General features: G+C 27.2%; 2 protein-coding genes across 3 annotated transcripts; one reads left to right on the top strand and one right to left on the bottom strand.

Annotated features, from left to right (window-relative positions):
* The first annotated feature begins 4,790 nt into the window (after positions 1 to 4,790).
* LOC114182960 (organic cation/carnitine transporter 4-like) lies at positions 4,791 to 8,887 on the top strand. Its single transcript, XM_028069771.1, has 2 exons — positions 4,791 to 5,301; positions 7,532 to 8,887. The coding sequence occupies exons 1-2, from the start codon at positions 4,890 to 4,892 to the stop codon at positions 8,716 to 8,718; spliced, it is 1,599 nt and encodes a 532-aa protein (XP_027925572.1). The 5' UTR covers positions 4,791 to 4,889; the 3' UTR covers positions 8,719 to 8,887.
* Positions 8,888 to 15,499: 6,612 nt separating this feature from the next.
* On the bottom strand, positions 15,500 to 17,235 carry LOC114185842. 2 transcript variants are annotated; one of them, XM_028073776.1, is made up of 2 exons: positions 16,786 to 17,235; positions 15,500 to 15,682 (listed from the first exon to the last, which is right to left on the bottom strand). In XM_028073776.1, exons 1-2 carry the CDS (start codon positions 17,040 to 17,042, stop codon positions 15,622 to 15,624), a joined length of 318 nt encoding a protein of 105 aa, XP_027929577.1. In that variant the 5' UTR covers positions 17,043 to 17,235; the 3' UTR covers positions 15,500 to 15,621. The 2 variants fall into 2 exon arrangements, with proteins under 2 accessions (XP_027929577.1, XP_027929578.1); XM_028073777.1 differs by having other exon boundaries at positions 15,500 to 15,676; positions 16,786 to 17,230.
* Positions 17,236 to 22,776: the final 5,541 nt, after the last annotated feature.

Raw genomic sequence — 22,776 nt, 5'->3', positions numbered from 1 at the left:
AACTTCGTCCTAGAATTACAAGTACCGAGAGTGACTTCCCCCACAACCACTTTTCACCCAACTCATTTACATTTTTGTACAAAAGCATTCAAATAAAGTACTAACTCAGATTCACATGACAACTTTGTACTGTAAGATACTAAGTGGATAAGATCAACAACTCTCTGCATTTAAATATTTATTAATAATATCAATAATTAAGAATTTATTAATAATGTAAAAGGTTTATATATAATTTTAGGATAAAATATCTAATTTTTTTCTATAGGAACATCTCTTCATGACGTAATAAGTTTAGTATCTTTTATAAGATATGGTAGTTTACAAAGAACAAATTATTTTAATGAAAAATATTCAAAGAAAATATAAATTTATATATGCGTTAAATAGGACATTGTGAGAGTAACTTAATTTATTTTTATACAAGTTAAACTATGTTTAGTAAGTTATAGATTTTTCTTTTTAAGAACAATAAATTACCATAACTTAAACTTTAGTTTATTATTTCTCTTTCTTCCCCCATCTACTTGTATACAACTCAGACCAACTCTTAAAACTAACCAAATCAAATCATGTCATATCATAAAAGACATTAATTGATTTTTGTTTTCTTCCTTCCAGGTTACTTTGTCCCCAAACTAATAATCAGAACAAAATTATAATCTGTTCCTTTTTATAGTATTATTACTTTAACATCCTGAACAGAAATCTTAAATACAATATTTATTTAGTCAGATTTGACACTAAAGTAAAAGATAATGATTTTTAAATTGAGAATAAGTTTTCGCAAACTATGCTTAAAATTTAAACTTTCTTAAACGACAAATGGTTTTTACACTGTCTTTTCCAATTGTCAATTATGAAGATAAACACCAGAAATCATGAATAATAAATTAGAAAAAAAATGAAAACAGATAGAAAACAAATAAAACGACAATAGAATCTTCCGTTTTAATTGTGAATGCTAATTAAGAAAGACGTTTTAATTGTGAATGCTAATTAAAAAAGACATTACTCAAAATTGAAATCAAAATTGCAATTTACCCACCAAAAATATTTGGTAGTAGTAACATCCACAGGATAGAATAGTCTTCGATTATTAATCTCGAAACAACATACAGTGATAATTAGTTGCAGTGATCACAAATTATTTGTCATTAAATATTAAACATCGAATTAATAAATATTAAACATCGAATTAATAACCAAAATAATATTAAAATAATATTATATTAGTCATTTAAAATTTGTAAGTGGCCAAATACGTTTGATAAAATAATTAATGATCGAAATCTTTTGATAATCAGATATAATGTTTTAGTTATCAAATTTGCAACTCATTAATATCGAATTAGCCATAACATTAAATATTGTATTAGACTCATCCAAAATGTTTGATCACTAATGGTAATGTTTTAACCACTAATTTAAATTAGCAACGTAGAATGTTTAGTCGCTAAATTCACAAACATGAAATTTCTTTTTTCACATAAACATGTATTTATCTATATGTTGTTTTTCTCCAATTTTTTTTTCTTTAACATTTTTTTATTTAAATTATATGACTAATAACATTAAGTTTTATTGATTTGCAACAAATTTAACAAATTTTTGTTTAAAAAATAAAAATTAAGATTTAATTAACAAGATAATAAACTTTAGATTAATATTTAATAAAAATTATAATTAACTAAATTATTAGTTTTACAATTTGCTGCTTCCTATTTTTATATTTAAATAAAAATTAATATTTAATTACATTATATTAATCAATAATAAAATTTAAATTAATATTTAATATAAATTATTTATTTTTGTAATTTGTTGTTCTTTAAAGAAAATCAAATTCTTGTTCAATCAAAACTTATATTATAATTAGAGACTATATTTATAATAATGAATGGTCATACAAAGTATTTAATTATTTAGAAACAATTCTTTTACTACCTAGATGTAGTTAGAAACATCTATTTTAGTTACTATTAATTTATTTTAATAACTAAATTTTGGTCAAGAATAAAATTAGAAACTTTTTTGTTTTTATAATTATTATCTTATTAGAAGCAATTTTTTTCTTCTTTTGTTTGATGAGCAATTCTTACTATAACAAAGTGACACCACTTAGTATAACAAAGTGTTACGATTATGTTATGATATGGTCTATTGCTCTCTCTTGATTTGATTATAACGTGGTCCATTACTCTTTTTCATGCAATAATAATGCTCTTTACAACGATTTTTCACTTAACAATTATTTAGTTGGGAATCCAATTCATAACTTTATGGTTGATACCAATTATTTGATTGTTTACCACTAAAAAAAAGTTTAGCTTTTAATCAAAACACAATTCCTTTTACTTGGCATACGAAGAAACATCGATATGATATGATAATGTAAAATAATAATAATAATTACTATTCTTTTGATATTTAAACTTTTACTTTCTATTAATATTTAATTAGTTTATATAAATATACATTGTAGTGCAGTGTAAAAAAAAGCAATATAAAATTTTATAACATTTTACTAATCTAAAAACTTCATTATAGCTACTATTTTTTCTAAAAACAACTTTTAGAACTTAAAGGTACATAAGGAAGAATATGTAAGGTGCATTTTTTTTCTTTTATATTTTTGTAAAATAATAATTTTTTGACAATTTTTCTTATAATTTGATACAGTATCTTTTTAATGATTAAAAAATATAAAAAGTAAAAAATTAAAAATATTATTTCAGATTATAAAAAAATTATTAAAATTTAATTGTTTAAAAAATTATTTACCTTTTATCTAAATCAAACATTTCTTAATAATTTTGGTTACAGTAATGTTATCCTACTGGAATATTCTTCAAGAAAAATAAAAATTGTGGTACAGATAACGCTTGACTTGTGTTCCACGTGTTATGACATATCCAGTGTCTATCTTTTCCTGTGGATGTGACAGTAACTTGGCCAACCAACCGTAGTCTTCATGACCCACAATCTGCACCTTTTCTTTTTTTTCCTGTTTGTTTGTTTTCTTCGCTTTATTATATGTTTATATGTAATCTTCTTCAATGGTACTTCATCATGTGAAGTTACAGTTATATTAAAGTTGTAAGGATAAATTACCTTTAGCTTAATGATCATCTTATATTAATTTTCTTGTACACAATTATTCCATACATAATAAGATTTTAAATATAGAAAACATGGTTATCCACGTCAACTTATTCCTATATAAATCAGTTCCAACAATAATTTTTTAATTTAAACAACTAAGTTTTTTAAAAAAATGCTAAAGCAAATAAAAATAAGCAACATTATGAAATCATTGTCATAGGTTTTAACTAATATACTGGCATATTTAACTAGAAGTGTTATCATATTAAAAGAAGGAAAAACAAGAAAAACGAGATACATTTTAAATTAAAATTAATTTATATAAAATTAAAAAAAATTCATGTTTTTCATAAAGAAATAATTGTTTTAAAAAGTTACTTAATTTTTATTTTATGAAAAAATAAAAAATAGTTCAATGTTAATATATACATTTATTTTTATTTTTTTCTAATATAATTTGCTTATTTATATTTTATAGAGTGTAATCTTTTTATCTTAAGTTTGATGCAAGTTTTCATATTTTGATTCACATATTTTTTTTTATTTTAATAAATTTTTATATAATAACAAATAATTAATTAACGTAAACATAGTTTAGATTTTAAGATTTATAATGATGTTTAGGATAGAAGAATTTTATATATATATATATATATATATATATATATATATATATATATATATATATATATATATATTTATTTATTTTATTTTTTCTTAATTTTATTTTTTAAAAGAGTAACTATTTCTGAAAATTTCAATAATAACCATTTCATTCTTTTAGTGATATTTTTAAAATTCAATCGCTTTATTTTTTAATTTGACTTTTTTTCAAAATTTAACTACTGTTTTAAAACTAAAATAATTATTTATAATAAAAATTATTTATAAAATAAATATTAAAATTGTAAAAATTATTTATTTTGACAATTATTTATATAATTATAATTTATTTTTTATAAAAAAATGTAAATACACTTATATGTGACTCATGTATCTTTAATCTCTGCTAACATTTAAGATATTTAAAATGTATAAGATTATTTTGAATGATTTGAAAGAAAGATGAGAGGTTCTGTAGGAAAAAAAAAAACAATTTGTGATAAAAAAAAAAAACCAAAATTAATTATTATTAAATATAATTAGCTTCATTAACCAAGTGTATTAATATAATGGAATAAAATTGTTTATCAATGTAAACTATTTTATTAATTATTTTATCCTTTTAAATTTTACAATTAGTTTTCATAATTATTTTCTAAAAATGCATTTTTTTATAATTTAACAATATTTTATTGTTTTAATAAAAGTTAGCAAAATAATTTTACTTTTTATCTCAGGTGAAGATACATATATTTTAAGTGGTATTATATAAAAGTACTCTTTTTTAAAATAATTATTTTTCTAATTTTATTTTTAAGTAAATATATCTTTTAAAGTAAAAGAATTACCTTGTTAATGTTTTAGATGATTTTTTATTTAATATTTTTTTTAAATTTAACCACTTTTATAAGTTAAAATAACTATTTATAATATAAAAACATTGCAAAAATAAATAAAAATTATAAAAATAATTTATATTTATCTTTATAATTAAAATAATAATAATTTTAATATTTTATATAAATAAAATAAAATAAACATACATGTTATCTCGTGTACATCAAATGATGTAGTTGCACACTGACCACGTGATTTCTCATCCTATATTATCATTGGCGTCTGCGGAGTAACGGAAGGCCATTCAACAAACACAAGGAACGCAAAAAAGTGTTGAGTTTGTAATGGCCGCCACTCTGCCCTCTGACTACGAAAACCTCCGCTCGCCGTTGCTGCAGGCGGAGGTCAAGAAACCGGCGGTGGAGAAGCTCTGCATCGATGACATGCTGCAGAAGTACTGTGGTGAGTTCGGGCGGTGGCAGCTCCAACACTTCATCCTCACCAGCCTTGCCTGGGCGCTCGAGGCCTTCCACACCATGATAATGATCTTCGCCGACCGCGAACCAGACTGGAGGTGCGTCTCCGGCACCAATTGCAACAGTGGGGCAGCTGGCGGCGTATGTGGCCTTGCGCCAGATGCGTGGGAGTGGGTTGGTGGCCGCCACGACTCCACCGTGTCGGAATGGGGTCTGATTTGCGACGATAAGTTCAAGGTTGGATTGGTTCAGGCCGTGTTCTTCACTGGATGCATGATTGGTCAGTTCTTTTCTCCTTCTAGATTCTTCATTATAATTTTTTGTGATCCGCGCAATCTTAACTGATTGATGATCGTTTAGTAATTATAAAATTGTTGATTATAAAAAAATTAATGCAATAGTAAACAAACTCTTGTACAAGATAAAATATATTTTAAAGACAATTTTCACGAGATAAAATATATTTTAAAATTTCTAACACACTTGCAAAATATTAGTTTTAGTTTTGAAAATATCTTATGTCAAATACAACAAGAAAAATATATTAAATTTGTTATAAGAATGAAAACTAACATTTATATATATCTATATATTCTAATATAGGGAGTATATAAGAATATGCTTTTATCCTTATAAAAGCTACAGACAAATCATCATGGAGTTAAAACATTCGGCTTTAAAAAAAGTTAGAGGATGTGGGTAAGGAAAATTGTGGGATAGTATTTTGTTCTATTTTATTAATTTACTGAAAAATGTAGAAATTTTCCACAAATGTTCTGCTGTGACGTTTTGTTCAGCAGTGCCTCACAATTTATAGCTTTTGTCGTGGACCAGCTTCTGAACTTTTATAATAAAAACAATACAGAATAAGCTGTGAATGGTTGACGAATTTCGAGGATGACATATGATGTCTGATCTTTAGGTTGTTTTGTGGACTCGTGGTTGTAATTGTTTGGGTTTGGAAAGGGCATTTGTTTAATTTGTAGCGTTTGAATAATATAATAGTTACGTAAAGTATAAACCCAAAACGAGATGGGCGTGAAGACGAATATTAGGAAAATATTAAAAATTCGGTTAGAAGTGACTTAAACAAAGAAATTAAAAGTTGTGTTGGGTTGAGTTTGAGGGAAAGGGAAAAAAAGTGTAAATGATAAACGGACTTAAGCACACCTTTCTTTTTTGTCCTTTACCCACTTAGGTGCATTGCACTTTAGTATTCTTTTTCTAGTTTGTTGATTTGATTGAGAACTCACCCTTTTGAATATTTACATAATTTCAAAGGACAAGTGGATGACAACTTTTAAGCTATCTCTTTGCCAAAACTACTTATTTTATGCATGTGCCTTCCTTTTGTTTGGCTTCCTTTATTTCTTTTTCACATGTCACTTTCGTTACATACATTTGTAATTTTTTATAAGTTGTATTGATTGCAAAAAGTCCCTTTTTAATGCACGCACTTCTTTAGATGTAACGAAAATTCAATAAAGCTACTGTTAGGCCATGTTATAAGTAGAGAGGAGTAGGCTCCATCATATGTGTGTCCATAAATGTCTACTATAATATTATTCTAAAAGAAATTTTCAATAAAGTTAAAGACAATGTAGTTGTAGGGCTACAAAATATATAATATATACACTACAAACGTACATATGACAAATTTTGAAGATTACCTGAACATATATAATTGAAAATTTGCGGAAAATCAGGAAAACCTGAACGATGTGATCGGGATTTGTTTTACTAGGTGTTATTAACCACGGTAGAAAAATAATCTATATATGGTGTACGCCAGAGTATGTCAAAAAAAAAAAAATGCGTCTCCCTATATATTATCTATGTAATCAGTGTGTCTGTTATTATTTGACATAAAACTCGCATAGTTTATTTATTTAAAGTTAGAGTTTTACACGGCTAAAACACTAAATCTTTTAATTCATTTGTTTTAGTGTATTATAAGAAATGAAAGTTCAATTGTAATTAATAAACGACAATTATAGTATTAAGTTTTGTGGTGTTATTTATGGTTGACCGTATATAAGCTTTTTTTAGTGGCACCTCCATCACTAGAGTTTGAGTTGTATAATAAAAACAGCTATGATTAATATCACTCACGTACAACTTGTTAAACTCAAATCAAGTAAAAAGGAGTATACTTACAAGTTACAACTCCTTTTAAAAGACGGTCCCTTAACAATAATTATTATTTGTTATAATTATTTTTAATAAAATGAGTACTCAATTAGTTGGCTCTTTAAGAGTTGTAAAGATGTATTTTTCCTAAAATAAAAATGCTTAGATTTTTTTAATAGTTTTTACTTTTTGAAGTATCTTTTTATTTTGGATATACTTTTTGAATAATTTTATATTGATTTGGAAAAATAGTTGGTTTTGCTTTTTAAAATAATTTTATATTAAATAATTTAATAATATGAATATTTGAATTAAAAAATATACTTTTAATTTTCTTGGCACAAAACAAAAACAATATTGACAGTGAATTTTCATTTCAGGTGCTGGAATATTTGGCCACCTCTCAGACTCTTCCCTGGGAAGAAAAGGCTCTCTAACAGTGGTTTGCGCCCTTAACACTCTCTTTGGCTGCTTAACAGCACTGTCCCCTAACTACTGGATCTATGCACTCCTCCGCCTCCTCACCGGCTTCAGCAGCGGCGGCGTTGGCCTCACTGCCTTCGTCCTCGCCACCGAACCAATCGGCCCGACGAAGCGCGGTATGGCGGGCATGTCCACCTTCTACCTCTTCTCCGGCGGCATTGCAGTTCTCTCTGGAATCGCTTACATCTTCCAATCATGGCGCTATCTCTACATAGCTTCCTCCATCCCCTCCTTCCTCTACATCATCCTTGTCCTACCCTTTATTTCTGAGTCCCCAAGATGGTACCTTGTTCGCGGGAAAGTAACCGAAGCCATGAAGCTCATGTCCGCCATTGCTTCTTCCAACGGGAAGCACCTTCCCGATGGTGTTTTCCTTGCTCTCGACGATGAAGCACCGTCCAAAAAAACCCAAGATTCAGGTCATGATATAACCCTGATGGCATACAAAAATGAAAACTTGGAAAACAAAGGCGCGCTGGTGGGATCCATCGTAGACGTAATTCGTTCTCCCATCACTCGTGTGCGGTTGTTCTTAGCGGTGGCTCTTAACTTCTTAACCTCCGTTGTCTACTACGGACTTAGTTTAAATGTTGTGAACCTCGAAACCAACCTTTACCTGAACGTGATGTTGAACTCCGTGGCTGAGATGCCGGCGTTTACCATAACGGCGGTGCTTTTGGACAGGTTTGGACGAAAGCCATTGACGGTGGCGACAATGTGGTTCAGCGGGTTGTTTTGTTTGATAGGGAGTTTGGTTGGCAACGTCGGAGCGTGGAAGGTGGTGAGAATGGTGTGTGGTATTGTGGGGATATTTGGGATGGCCGGGACTTATAATTTATTGTTTATTTACACGGCGGAGCTGTTTCCGACTGTGGTGAGGAACGCAGCCCTTGGATGCACCACGCAGGCAGCGCAAATGGGAGCAATACTGGCGCCGTTTGTGGTGGTTTTGGGCGGCGGGCTGCCGTTTGCGGCGTTTGCAGCATGTGGAATATTGGGAGGAATGTTTGCGTTTTATCTTCCAGAGACGATGAATCAACCTCTTTATGATACATTCACCGCAATGGAAGGAGGACTTGCTTGATGTAAATTGTTGTTGATCTCCTTATACATGTTTAGCTCTTATCATTTCCTCTTTGTTGCTACATGGATCCTTTAATTTCTATTTTGATTTCGTTAAATTTTGTAGAGTGAAAAAGTAACGTATTTATATGGATTTGAGGATTGAAGAACACCAACCATGTTTGTCCAAACAAACCAACCCAAATACTTTCTATTTTTTCGTGCAAAAGCCAAAAAGTTTGATGGGACTGCATGAAATTCTCAGGAATCTAGCTACAAATTTTCTCACAATATTCAACCTTCGAATCCGTTTTTTTACAAACCTGGATAATTTGGATTTGAAATTTTGAAAATAGTGTATCTTTCTAAATAATTTTGACATCCTATAACGATTTCATAACAAAAAAAAAGTCATATTCTAGTATGAAACGATTTTGTTGGAATTGACTTAAGGTGTGTCTACACAATTTATGTGTATCATTACATTGTCTAGTCTTTATTTAAGTATAAGCGATATTTTATTATTAAAAGTAAAGTTGGTGGGTCTTAAGTGTCGAAGATGTTCACCAAAAGTTTCATATGGAGTAATAATAGGTCTTTTGGGTGTATATTGTGCACCAAAGTTCGACGTGGAGTTTTGTTCATGTTCAACTTTTATTTATAAAAAGTTATATGAAAATATTTGTAACTTTTTGTCATAAAAATTACATATTGAGCAGTAACACTTCTGTTGAGTATTTATCATAAAAATTACATATTGAACAATAACACTTATGTTGAGTATCTATAGAGATAATCTTGAAGTGGCAAAGCATATTAATTTTTTTTGTGTTTTATTTAAAGAGATTATTACCTTAGTGTCTCATTCTCATCATAATTATATCATTTACACAATTTCAATGTTACTTTTAATTATACTAAAAGTAGTCTAGGATTTGTTTCTAATTTATGATTAAGTGTTTTATTATTACTTTATTTCAGTGTTGATTTCTTATTGTTTTAGTAACCAAAAAGTATAGTAATTTAAAGGTTGTTCAAAAAATAATTTTCTAGTGAAAACTTGACAATTATTTTTTTACAAGAAATTTTTCTTTTGTTTGATTTTGCGAATACTTTTGGATTTCACATAAGTAATACAATATTTGCAGTCTGTATATACCTCATCCTATTGCCGGAATGCATACCTTTGCTCATATTTTCTTTCTAACACTTGTACTAAACAACATGGTATTGCTTACAACATATTCAACTACCACCTAGACATAATGGATGCTTATTCAAAATTAGACAACGATATTTTAATCCCAAAATTTTTTAATGCCTATTTGACACTATCTTTCACTTCTTTTCACTTCATTTTTTCTTTACAAATAAAAAATTTACTTTCTTTTTAGGGAAAAATATGTTTTTGGTCCCTTAAGTTTGACCCAAATTTGGAAATGGTCCATAGTCGAAACTTGGTCATTGTTTGGTCTTTGTACTTTCAAAATCATTATTTTTAGTTCTTATTTTTGGACGGCGTTACACGTGTTATTTAATTTTTATATAAAAAATAAAACTAGCATCGGCCTAGCCGACGCTTTTAACAAAATCTTGAAAAAATATGTTTTTAGTCCCTAAAGTTTGAACTTAATTTAGAAATGGTCCCTGGTTAAAACTTGGTCACTGTTTAATCCCTACACATTGAATAATAACTATATAATAATAATAATACTATACTAATAATAATAATATTATACAATAATAATATATAATTATTATTATATATAATTATTAATAATATTAAATAAATAATAATATTATAACTATTATTAATATTAAAATTAATAATAATTATATAATAATAATATATTAGTAATATATTATTAATAATATTATTATTATTATTATTTTTATTAATATTTTTTAATATTAGTAATATTAGTAATTAATAAGATTATATGTAATAATATTAATATTATTAATAATATAATTATAGTACTGATATATAATTATTAATAGTATTATTAATATTATTAATTATTATTAATATATGATAATATTATTATTAACAATTATATAATATTATTATTATATAATGTTATTATTATTAATAGTAGTATTATTATATTTTAACAATGATTTTGCATGTGTAGAGACTAAACAATGACCAAGTTTCAACTAGGGATTATTTTCAAATTAAGTTCAAACTTCAGGGACCAACAACATATCTTTTCTAGTTTTTGTAAAAAAGCTAGTTTTATTTTTTATATAAAAAATTAAATAACATGTGGCACATCATTTGTTATTTTTAACGCCGTCCAAAAATAGGAACTAAAAACAATAATTTTGAAAATAGAGGAACCAAACAATGACAAAGTTTCGATTAGGGACCATTTTCAAATTTAGGTCAAACTTGAGAGACTAAAAACATATTTTTTCCTTTTTTTATATTTATTTTATCTCTATATGAATGCCAAATGTTTATCAAATTGTGTCAAATGTTTTTCCTTCAAAATAATAAGAAACTTTTATACCGAATATCATCAATAAAAGGTAAAAACAATTCAAAACAACATGAAAGTTGTGCAGTCCTATCATGACTTTAGTACAATCCAAAATAACACTGAATGTGTACCAACCTAACACGACTTTGCTTTTACAAATAAAAAATATTATGTTTAAACAAAATCGTCTCAACATGCAACAATTTTATGTCATACACAAAAGTTACGGTTGGCACAACTTCAAGTAATTCCACCAAAATCATGTCAGATTAGAACGACTTCTTTGTTATGAAGCTGTGTGAAGTTACCTAACGTCGGAGTTATTTTAAAAAGTTATACCATTTTTGTAATTTAAATACCAAATTACTCCTTATGGGTGAAAAAGCCTTTAGTCCGTATGTAAAGACAGTAAACCAATGTTAAACAATTGAGTAGTAGGCTATTTCTTCATGTACCTTCTTTTTTATTTCTTGCACCCTCATAAAACGTTTAATGTCCAAACAACTCATTAAAATTATAATAATAAGTAAAAGTGACACTACAAAAAATAGTGTTAATTGCGGTGGAATATTTTCGTAAAATGACCATTCCACCTCTTATTTTTTAATATTTTTTGGATTAAGTGTTCGGAAGGTATTTTTATATTACACGATCCAGAATTCATTTAAAAAAATTATATTCCAGAATAAGTATTCTAGAAGATATCTTGTCTTCCTCTCCCACCCCCACATTTCTTCTTCTTCACTTCTATCCTCCTCCACAATCATCTTCCTCCTCCTCCATCAAATGGATAAGCCCAATAATTCAAGTTGAGCCTAACCAACAACCAACATCAGCTTCAATGGATATTAGAAGCTCCGGTTACTCCAACCATTCTAGTGAACTGATTAGGACCAACAGGTATCAATACCCTATGCCGATTGTGTTAAAGCAACCTCAATCAAAATAAATAAAAACATACTTCCAAGAGAATGCAAAACAGAATACAAAACAAAATAGAGAATATCAAAACAAAACATTATTGTAGCACGATATTCACTAACGTAAAGAAAATTGATTCGCCCTTATTCACATAATTCAAAAACGTAGGGTTGTAAAAGTAAGTAAATTCGGTTTATGCATATTGGTTCACCACTTGTTGAGCTAAAAAAGTTTAATTTAACTAGATTCACTTTTTGGTAAGTTAGAAATTTTGCAATTCGACTCGACTCAGTACGGATTGGTGAATTGACTCACTTACATTTTTTTTTTTGCAATTTACTTTATATATTTATTGCATTATAATGAGAGTTAATTAACTTTTTTTTATAATAGTAAAATCAAAGTGTTTACCTAATTATCGAAATATTATTATAAAAATAATAGTTAAATATTAAAGTATTAACATGTATAACTTGACAAAGAAATTAGGTTAAATTACTCTTTTGATCCCTCTATTTGTCATGAAATTTCAGTTTGGTCTTCAAGTTTTTTGTTGTCTCAATTTGGTCCTCACCGTTAACTTTGACCAGACGGTATTAAAATCAACGCCACGTGTCAATTTCTGATTTTTTTGAATTTTTTAAATATTTTTTTAAATATTTTTTATAATTTTTATAATTTTTTTTATTTTTGACACGTGTCACTTCACAGTTGTGCCACGTGTCAAAGTGACTCAATTTGGTCCCTATATTTGTTTTTAGTTTCAATTTAGTCCCAATTTTTGTAAAAATGAAGCAATATTGTCCCTCTTTAGATTGAGACTCAATTTAATCTTTGTATACAACTTATGATGATATTCTTAATAAAATTGACGTTTTTATTAAATATTTGTAGAAATATTTTTAAATAAGTTTTTTTTAGTTTTATTATTAAACAAAGTTAAACCCCAAACTTAATTTCAAAAATTAACAATTTTGTCATCATATATAAAGCCATCAAGTGTATCATATTATACAAACTTAGTAAAGATTAAAAATTAAATAAGTTGTCACACATAAGTTTAGGAACTAAATTTCAAGTTCAAAACAAAATCAAAGTTTAATGTTTTGTGTAGAATTTAAAGTTAATTTAAAATATTTATAGAAATATTTAATAAAAACGTTAATTTTAGTAAGAATATCACCATAAAATTTATAAAAAAGTAAATTTAGTGTCAATTTAAGGAAGGACAATATTGTTTCATTTTTACAAAAATTGGGACTAAATTGAAACTAAAAACAAATATAGGGACCAAATTGAGTCACTTTGACACATTGTACAACTGTAAAGTGACACGCGTCAAAGTTAAAAAAATTTAATAATTTTAAAAAAATTTAAAAAAATTTAAAAAATATTAAAAAAATAAAAAAATAAAAACAGAAATTAACATGTGGCGTTGACTTTAACACCATCTAGTCAAAGTTATCAGTGATGACCAAATTGAATCATTTTAAGAAAATGATGATTAAATTGAGATAACGAAAAACTTGAGGACCAAACTGAAATTTCATGACAAATAGAAGGACCAAAAGAGTAATTTAACCAAGAAATTAATTAAACATTCAAATATTATTGAGCAAAATTCTAACATTTAAAAATATGAAATTGTGAACCTATATAATTAAAAGTAGTAAATAATTATAACAAAAAAATTATAAAAAAAAAATATTTGTGGGTTAAGTGGGTAAACTCACCTTCAACTCGGCTCGAACCTCCGTGGACTAAGTGAGTCAGGTTCAGTTCAATCCATATTTGAAAAAACTGAATTTTTCTCAACCCAACCTAGCTCGAATCCATGGTAAGCTGGGTTGGCTGACGGGTTGAAAGCCATTTTTACATCTCTAAAAAGAGCTTCCTTGAGAGAGCCGCTATAAGATCAGTTTTTTTGTCCATTTAGTTTAGCGAGAAGTAAGAAGAAAAAAGGACAAACAAATGAGGGAAGGAGGTGCAACTCTCGTTCAGAAGTAAGAGGACAAAAGACAAAGTGGGAATAAAAAGTAAGTTCAAGGTTTTTAATATTTGGCTTAAATAATAATTTGGTCGTATTATTTTTTCAGTATTTTCAATTTGGTCATACTTTTTATTTTTTATTTTTAATTTGGTTATTATATTTGTTAGTTTTATTTAATTTGGTCTTTTCCACTAACATCATTAAAATAGTTAATAGATTGTGAACTAACTACCACATGTCATTTTATGATTTCTTATTTTCTTTACTTATCTATTTTTTATTTATTTATTTTTATTTCTTAAAAAAATTTAATTTTTTTATTTAAAAAAAATGTCCATGTATTAAGCTCATATCATGCCACCTTACAATTAAAAAAAAATATGACTTATAATTTCAAACATTATTATCACCCAGAACACATGTGCTACTTTCCAAAGGTATTTCCCTACTAAATAAATCATCTCTTGTAGCCAATTTATTAATAAGCAGATAACAGTGCTTTAGTTTTTCACAACATATCATATTTGAACCCACCCTTAACACCATTTTGAAAATTTAGTTTTCATCATCCCTCCAAATGCACTCATCTTCCTTTGTATAAATTTATCATTTCTAAATATTTTGCCAACTCAATGACCATAGATTTCTACTACTCAAACCACTTCATTCTCCAAGGTACATCATTGATCATTGTTCTAAGAACTAAAATCACCTAATGTGCTTCTTTTTAATTTAGGTTTTTGAAAAAAAGAACTATTTTATTGTAGATTTTGCACATTATGTAACTATCTAAACACTCTAAGTTATATTGTTATGGTAGTATTTAATCTAACATAGGAAACTTGTCTAAATTTATTTCAATCTTATAATTTATACTTTTATATATAAAAGGATACCACTTTGTACATAATTTGTATTCCCATTTTACTCTTCCAAGAACATAATTGTTAACTGGTTTCTTAGAAGTAACTGTTATTTTAAAATATTGTCACATGGCTTTTTTTTTCTTTATTATATTTGTAGTTTCTACTACTAATATTCAGGTACTTCTTATGCTAATATTCAGGTACTTTATACTACTCATTATTTTCTCATATATTAGTAACTTATAATACAATCTAAATATTTAAAAAATACAGCGGACGACACACAGGTGCAACACGTGTGTAAGAAACAAATTGTATTTTCGTTTTTATTTGACTTAGCACAAAGTAGTTGTTGTAACCAAACGTGGTAGAGGTTATACATAGAAAAAATGATTAGTAAGAATTTAAAATAATAATATTATTATTATATACTTATGCTTGGGTTATTCAAATAACCTAAACATATTCGACACTTCTAATTAATTAGATATCTTATAGAGGAAGAGGATTAATATGAAAAAGACGAATATGCAGAGGTGATACTGTGCTAAAGCCCATTTGATTCACAAGTGCCACCCACAATAAAACGACAAATTTATTGTTTATTCTAAGCCACATATGAACATGTATGTACACGTGATTTAAGACCAGAATTCTAATGTTCAGAAAATGAATGGCGTAGGAGAGAAGGCTGGCATCGCTCCCACCGTAACTCGCCTGCAACTTCACCAAAACAACATAAATAAAAATACACATTCAGCTACGGTTATCACTCACTCAACAAAATCAAAAAATTAAATAACTTATATATCACTACATATTTTCAATTATTAGAGTTCCGCATGTCATAATTCAGAAAGATGGCCAATAATTATGTGAATATTTAAATCCAATATTTAAAACATATGTACATTGAAATAAAATGTGTATTTACCTTTCTTTCTGGATATGATATTTTCTCTCTTCTACTTTACCGATACCATTATTCAACCAGTTAACCATTTGTTTTTAATTTTCGTTTTGTATTTATTTAATTCTTTTACATTAGTGTTACCATTTAATTCGTTATATATATATATATATATATATATATATATATATATATATATATATATATATATATATATATATATATATTCATCATTAGTCCGGTGCAACTTGGGGAGGGAAAGTAAGGGGAAAACATCACTCCACTTCAAACTTTACGTGTATTTTTCTTCCAATAATAAAATTATGGTTAAGATAAGATTGGGAGTTGGCAATGGCAATGACCTAAACACTAAAAGATTGAACCACCAATGGTGGCATGGTATAGATGAATGAACATTTATTGATTACACTTTAATTATTAATTCTTGATAAGGGCCACTAATCCATTAATGCCTCCACCAATGCCATTTATGAACTTACAACCAATCTAATCTAACCCCACTACATAGTATCAAGCCATAATCACCCAAAACAATCTTCCAATAAAAACAATGAAAAGGGGCAAAAAAGTATTGTTTTTACAATTAAATTTAAATTTTTATTTTCATGAATTTTCATTAGATATATTACATATTATATATTAAAGTAAAACTTGAAATACAATGATCAACATCACCAAAATTATTTATAATTTTGCTTGTAAGTTTTCTCAAAAGCAAAAAAAAAAAAAAAAAAAATCCACATTTTGAGTTTCTCTTCTTTTTCTATTATACCCAATACCTAAAATTGGAAATTCTCCACGTATTTTATTCCATTTTTTTATGCTTATTATAAAAACTTTATCCACACATGATCTTAATAATGAAAAATTAACGTAAAAAGGTCAACAACAGTACCCGTAATCGATACTCTCGCTGAAGTGACGGCGGTGAGAGTTTGTAGTGGCGCTGTTCTCACTCTTTTTGACGTCTCCGGCGGAGTCCGCCGTCGCGTTCCTCTCCCTGTGAGGCGGCGCGGCGTCCTCTGAAATTGATCCGAGGGAGGGCTTCCATTGGGGTTTGCGGCGGAGAGTCCGGGAAGGCGGAGGGACAGCGGACTTCGTGGCGGCGGTAGGATCGGCAGCACCGCCGAAGCAAGAAACGAAGAACCTCATTAAGGAAAACAGAAAAAGAAAAAGAAGGTTTTGGATTAATTAGTAGAGAATGGTTGAAGTTTCGAAATTTAGTGTTATGCCAGAAACTGTGTTGGTATGGTGTATTCTGCTACCACTTTATAAGAGACGCAGCCAAAGTAACGGCCAAATCAACTATTAGGTCCTTATCCATTGATGTGTATTCTGGTATCACTTTCTTAATCAAAATTTAATGTTGTTATGCCACAAACGAATTTCTTTAGATTTAAAATTTTGTTTGAGTATTTAAATTTAAGGTTGCAAGGTTGGAGGAATAAGTTAGCACGACAAATAAGATATATGAGAGAATAAATAAATTTATTGATTATAAAAATATAAATAAAACTTAAGTCATCTTTATGAATTTTACTTCGCAAATACAAATAAAACTTTATAAATAAAAACTTATAAGCTACCAACTAATATATATCAATTAATAACTAGTTTATCAACTAAACTTGTAAAGCAAACATTATTATTCTATTTCTAGTTTTAATACATGGGCACGTACTTCTTCTTTTTTTACTAATTTTGTATAAAAAATTAAATTTTGTATTAATTAAGTAAAAGAAAATTCATTAAGTAATAAGTGAATGATTGAATATTTCATTATCTTATTAGCCTTTGAGATTAAAGAAAATTCAATCAATTTTATTAAACATTTAAGATTTTATTTATGTTCTTAAAATTAATCCTAGATATTGCTGTTGTAACGTAGGCCTCCAAACTAAAACAAATATTCTTTTTAGTTGAAATCTTAAATAATTTCAGGAAATCATTGAAGTTTAATATGACTATAAGATGTAATTTTAAAGATTAAATTGATCATTTAGTATAAAAACTATATCAAACAAGTTATGAACATGATTTACAAAAAAACTACTAGTAAAATCAATATATCTTGAACATTATAAGATCATTTAAGGGTTTATTACCCTTTTTATAAAAATTTTCAAATTTGTATTTTTAGTTTCTAATCCATTTTTTTATGGATTCTAATTTCGTAGCAGTTTCTAACCGGCAGCCACGTGTAATTTGATTTTGTAAACTATATGTTCAATTATTTTTCGATTAGATTGGCATCTTCAACCGCTATAAATAAATAAGTAAATAAGTCATTAAATAAATAAATAAATGAGGATTAGAAACATATTTTATAAAACATCTCTTTTAATTGTCTTATCATATCAAGCTCTTGCATAACGTCGGATAAAATATATTAACAGGAAATATTAAAAAAAATTAATACCAATCAAAAAACTAATAAGTTAAAAATTATAGAGAAAAAAAAATATTAAATCCTTATTTAAAATTATACGATAATATAAAAATTTGCAGCACTAGCATATTTTTGATTGAATTTGTAAAATAATTTGCTAATACTATTAGTTAAGAAAATTTTAAGGCTATCTAAACTTTACAAATAAAATTTACATCATTCAATAGGATTTACATTCATTCGTATATTATATTAAAAAATAAATTTTAAATTCAATTCAATTTTAAAAATCAACTTATAAAATAAAATTTATTTTTAGTTATATACTATAACTTAGTCTTATCTCTTAATATGTGAAACTTTTCAATCATTTATCTAAGAATCTAAAATATGTTTTTCTTGTTGTAAAATATATAAAGTTCAATTTTAGTCACGTACAAAATACTCAAATTTCAGTACCATTCGAACAAATGTCTCATTTATCTCACGAAGTATTTTCTTAAATCATCAACACCGTCGTTCTCGCATTAGTTTGGTCTAGGGTTTTTTTTATGGTAAATATTTAATCTACTCTCTAAAGCATATCCCAATATCATAAAAAGATAATGATACTTTAACCCACTTTTTTTGACCAATTTTTAATCCACTATTTTCATCACCCTTAGATCATCACATCACATCACATCACTACAAAAAATGAAAATAAATGATCTAAAGGTGATAAGAGTGATGGGTTAAAAATGGGTCAAAAAAAGTAGATTAAAATATCATTATCATTATCATAATAATATTTGAAATGAAATAAAATTTAAAAAAGATTTTTTAAAATTTCATTTATGTTACTTAATTTTTTATTATTATTTTATTTCCTGAACATATGCATTATTATCATTTAAGTTTCTAGACTAAGAATTAAAATGACAAAAATAGATTAATTCAACAACTTAAATAAAACTAAAAAAAAAATCGTATGAATTTTTGTTAGTTTCAAATATTATTATCATAGCAATACAATATTTTAAGATTAATATATATATATATATATATATATATATACATATATATATATACATATATATATATATATATATATATATATATATATATATATTATGCATTTATGTGTGTATACAAAGGCATGCAAGTGTATTTCTTAATTTTGTTAAATTTATTATTAAATATCTAAAAATAAATTATTTTTCCTCTCTTATTTTATATATTTTTCCTTTTTTAATTTTGTCCCATAATTTTTTATTTTTACTTTAAATTTTACTTAACTAAGATCGAAATATTTTTTACTAAGTCTTACATCCCTCGCCGTTTTTTATAAACGTGCCATTGTGCATAGCACGCGCCTGCTGATACTGTACGTTTATATATGTTGATGTTTTCAAACATTACTCACCACAAATGCTCCAATGTTTCATCACATTAACTTAATAAAATATTAGCTTGACAAATACTGAAATACATGCTCTGTAAGAATACCTACAAATAATCTTTGGCAATTTTTCTTAGAAAAAAATAAATATATTAAAGAAAAAAAATTGAATTGTCTTAACCTATGCACAATTTAATACTATAGGACGTTTAAATATAATTTAAATAAAAAAACTGCTAGGCAACATTTAGATAAAAAATAAAAGGATTAAATATGTTTTTTTTTTTAGTAAAAATTAGAATTAATCTCTCTTAAAAACCTTGAACCAATTTAGTCCCTTATATTTAAAAATGTGTGGATTTAGTTCTTTAAAGCAATTTATTTTAAGTTTATTTGACGCTTCAAATGTATTTCTCAACTAATATTGAAACAAATATGTGTCAAACGGTGTAAACAAACTAAAATACTATCATAAAATGTGTTTGAAACGTCAAATAAACTTAATAAAATTTGATTAAAATGACTAAATTTACGCATTTACAATGTTGGGAGACTAAATTGGTTCAATATTTTCAAGAAGGACTAAGTCCAAATTTCACTAAAGGTTGAAAGACCAAAAACATAGTTAACCAAAAAAAAAATACTATAGGACGATTAAGGTAAACCAGAAACACTTAGATAACATCTAAATATTGACTAGGTAAACGTCCTACAGTAAAAGTAGTTATGAACTATGTAGACTATCTTCATAAGGAGGTAAGATGGTTAGGGATCACAAAAAGTTTGTATGTGCAGGTAAAATTCACGATGGATACTAAATTGATATCTTTAATGGATACTCACTAGAAACGGGTACGTGTATTTAATTACTCATTTGTTGATGACGAGTACAAGACTGGTAACCGAACAAATTATTTTAAATAAGACAGATAGCGAATAGACACTACCGTACCCAATCCCTTGTCATCCCTATATAAGAACCCAATTGGTAGAAAAAAAAACCTACAACGCCTTGAGGTTTTCTACTACTATGAAAAAAAAGAAACATAAACTACAAGAAAATCCTTAAATAACAACTAATTTTAGCGATAAAAAATAGTTTATCACTATAGTGACTAATTTAGATACTAATTTACAAAATATAAATTATTTGTCTCTAAAATAGTTACTATTATGAATAAAAAATTGTAAATAGTGACCAGTTAGACTCGAAATTAGTCTATCACTAAATATTAATGTTTTGGCTAATAAAGGGAATTTGTTGCTAAATTGGTCACTAGTATTTTAATTAGTAACTAATTTAGACACTAATTCTTTCGGTAGCCAAAACATTGGTAACTAATGTTCATTAACACAAAAAAGGCCTATGACTTCTATAATTTTAGACTTTTGACGTTTCTTGAAGGTTCGATGTCATAACGCCAGATGTTAAATTGATGTTTGTTGTCTCCAACAGACATCAATTAATGTATGTTGCATTTATAACAAATATTAATCAATGTCTATTGTAAGGACAACATACTTTAATTGGCGTCTATCGTAGGGACAACACACGTTAATTGACATCTATGGTAGGGAAAACACACGTTGATTGATGTCTGTTGTGGGGACAATAGACGTTAATTGATGTTTGTTGTGGAGACAACGTAAATCAATTTTTGAGTTAGTCTTTTTCTTTTTTCGTCAACATTTTCCTCCATTGAAACCATGAAAAATGAATATACAATACAAAAATACACCACAAAAATTTCAAGAATTTTCTAAGTACTATGGATATCTTAAATAAAGTTGTAAAGTATGGAAAAAAGGGTGAAAAATACTATGAAAATAAAAAAATATACCTTAAATGATGAATTTTTTGAAATTTCAGAACTCCAATACAACTTTCTTTTTTGGAGCATCTTGATTCGAGGTCCCTAGTTAAAGTTATGACCATTTGAAAATTTTCACCACCAAATCTTGAAAACACTGAAGTTGTGACCAATATCTCCTACATGAACACTCTATAAAACCTTAAAATAGGAGAGAAGATGAGAAAACACCAATCTTAAGGACGTCGCCATTAGGTGACCTTGGAGCCTTAAGAACACACTTTAAATTGCACTTGGGAACACTACACAAAAACCAATCAATGAGAACAAGAAAAAATGTTATAGAGGACAATGAAATAATATTAATGTGTGTGAAAATGAAATTAAAACCACCTTGGACCTCGTCGTCATCGTTGCAATTTTTGGGTGACCTTGGTGGAAGCTCATGCAAAGAGAAGAGTGAAGAAAACATGAGGATCGTGTTGTTTCTTCTACTTTTTTAAAACAACTTAACGTTAGACTAAACAAATGACAAATGTTAAACAACAATTTGACGTCAGAGGTAGGATGGGCAACGTCAAATTTGGTGAATTATTTAGAAGTGTCACTGTGCATTTTTAATATTGGATATCGCTATGCCTAACATCAAAATGGTGGCGTTAAAGATCATTTTTGCACTAGTGGTTAGTGACCAATTTGGAGTCTAAATAATCACTAATTATTATTTTTTATTCATAATACTGACTATTTTATATACTAATACTTTTTAGTTTATAAATTAGTATTTAAATTTGTCATTATAGTGATCAATTAGTTTTTGTCTTTGAAACTAGCAGTTAATTAAATATTTTCTTGTAGTGGTACTAATATATTCTTCATTAATATTGTGAAAATAGAAATTGTTTTTCTTTTTACTAAAAAAGTGAGCAATAATTAATACATTATCACTAACAAATCCTTTTATAACGAACGATTTATTAGTAAAAGGTAATAGGCTTACTTAATCCAGGATCTCTACTCACTGTTTTAACCCTCGGAGACCTCTCTTTCCAGAAAAAAACTGGTGATGAATTTCTTGCTGATTTGTTTTCAAAAGGCTATTTAATACACTCACTTCTTTCTAAGATTCGATTCTCATTATGGTATGAACACCGGATTGCCTAGATGCTACAATAACTATCACTGAATTGACCAACGAACAAAACCTAATTTCCACCACAAATATCAAAGTACACATGTTGGTGCTCTTTGTCATTTAATCACTTTGTATCTAGAAAATTCGACTGAGTAATATGGACAAAAAGA

The sequence above is a fragment of the Vigna unguiculata genome, chromosome 5 (genome assembly GCF_004118075.2).
Source record: "Vigna unguiculata cultivar IT97K-499-35 chromosome 5, ASM411807v1, whole genome shotgun sequence".
Lineage (NCBI taxonomy): Eukaryota > Viridiplantae > Streptophyta > Magnoliopsida > Fabales > Fabaceae > Vigna > Vigna unguiculata.
The sequence above is the reverse complement of the archived record's forward strand: the minus strand, read 5'-3'. Positions and strand labels throughout refer to the sequence as shown.

Bases quoted from the DNA above. Each gene is read 5' to 3' on its own strand.
- LOC114182960 (XM_028069771.1), top strand. From the start codon at position 4,890: ATGGCCGCCACTCTGCCCTCTGACTACGAAAACCTCCGCTCGCCGTTG. The intron at 5,302-7,531 runs GTCAGTTCTTTT...TTTTCATTTCAG, and splicing joins CTTCACTGGATGCATGATTG to GTGCTGGAATATTTGGCCAC.
- LOC114185842 (XM_028073776.1), bottom strand. From the start codon at position 17,042: ATGAGGTTCTTCGTTTCTTGCTTCGGCGGTGCTGCCGATCCTACCGCC. The intron at 15,683-16,785 runs GTACTGTTGTTG...GTTTTGGTGAAG, and splicing joins AGCGAGAGTATCGATTACGG to TTGCAGGCGAGTTACGGTGG.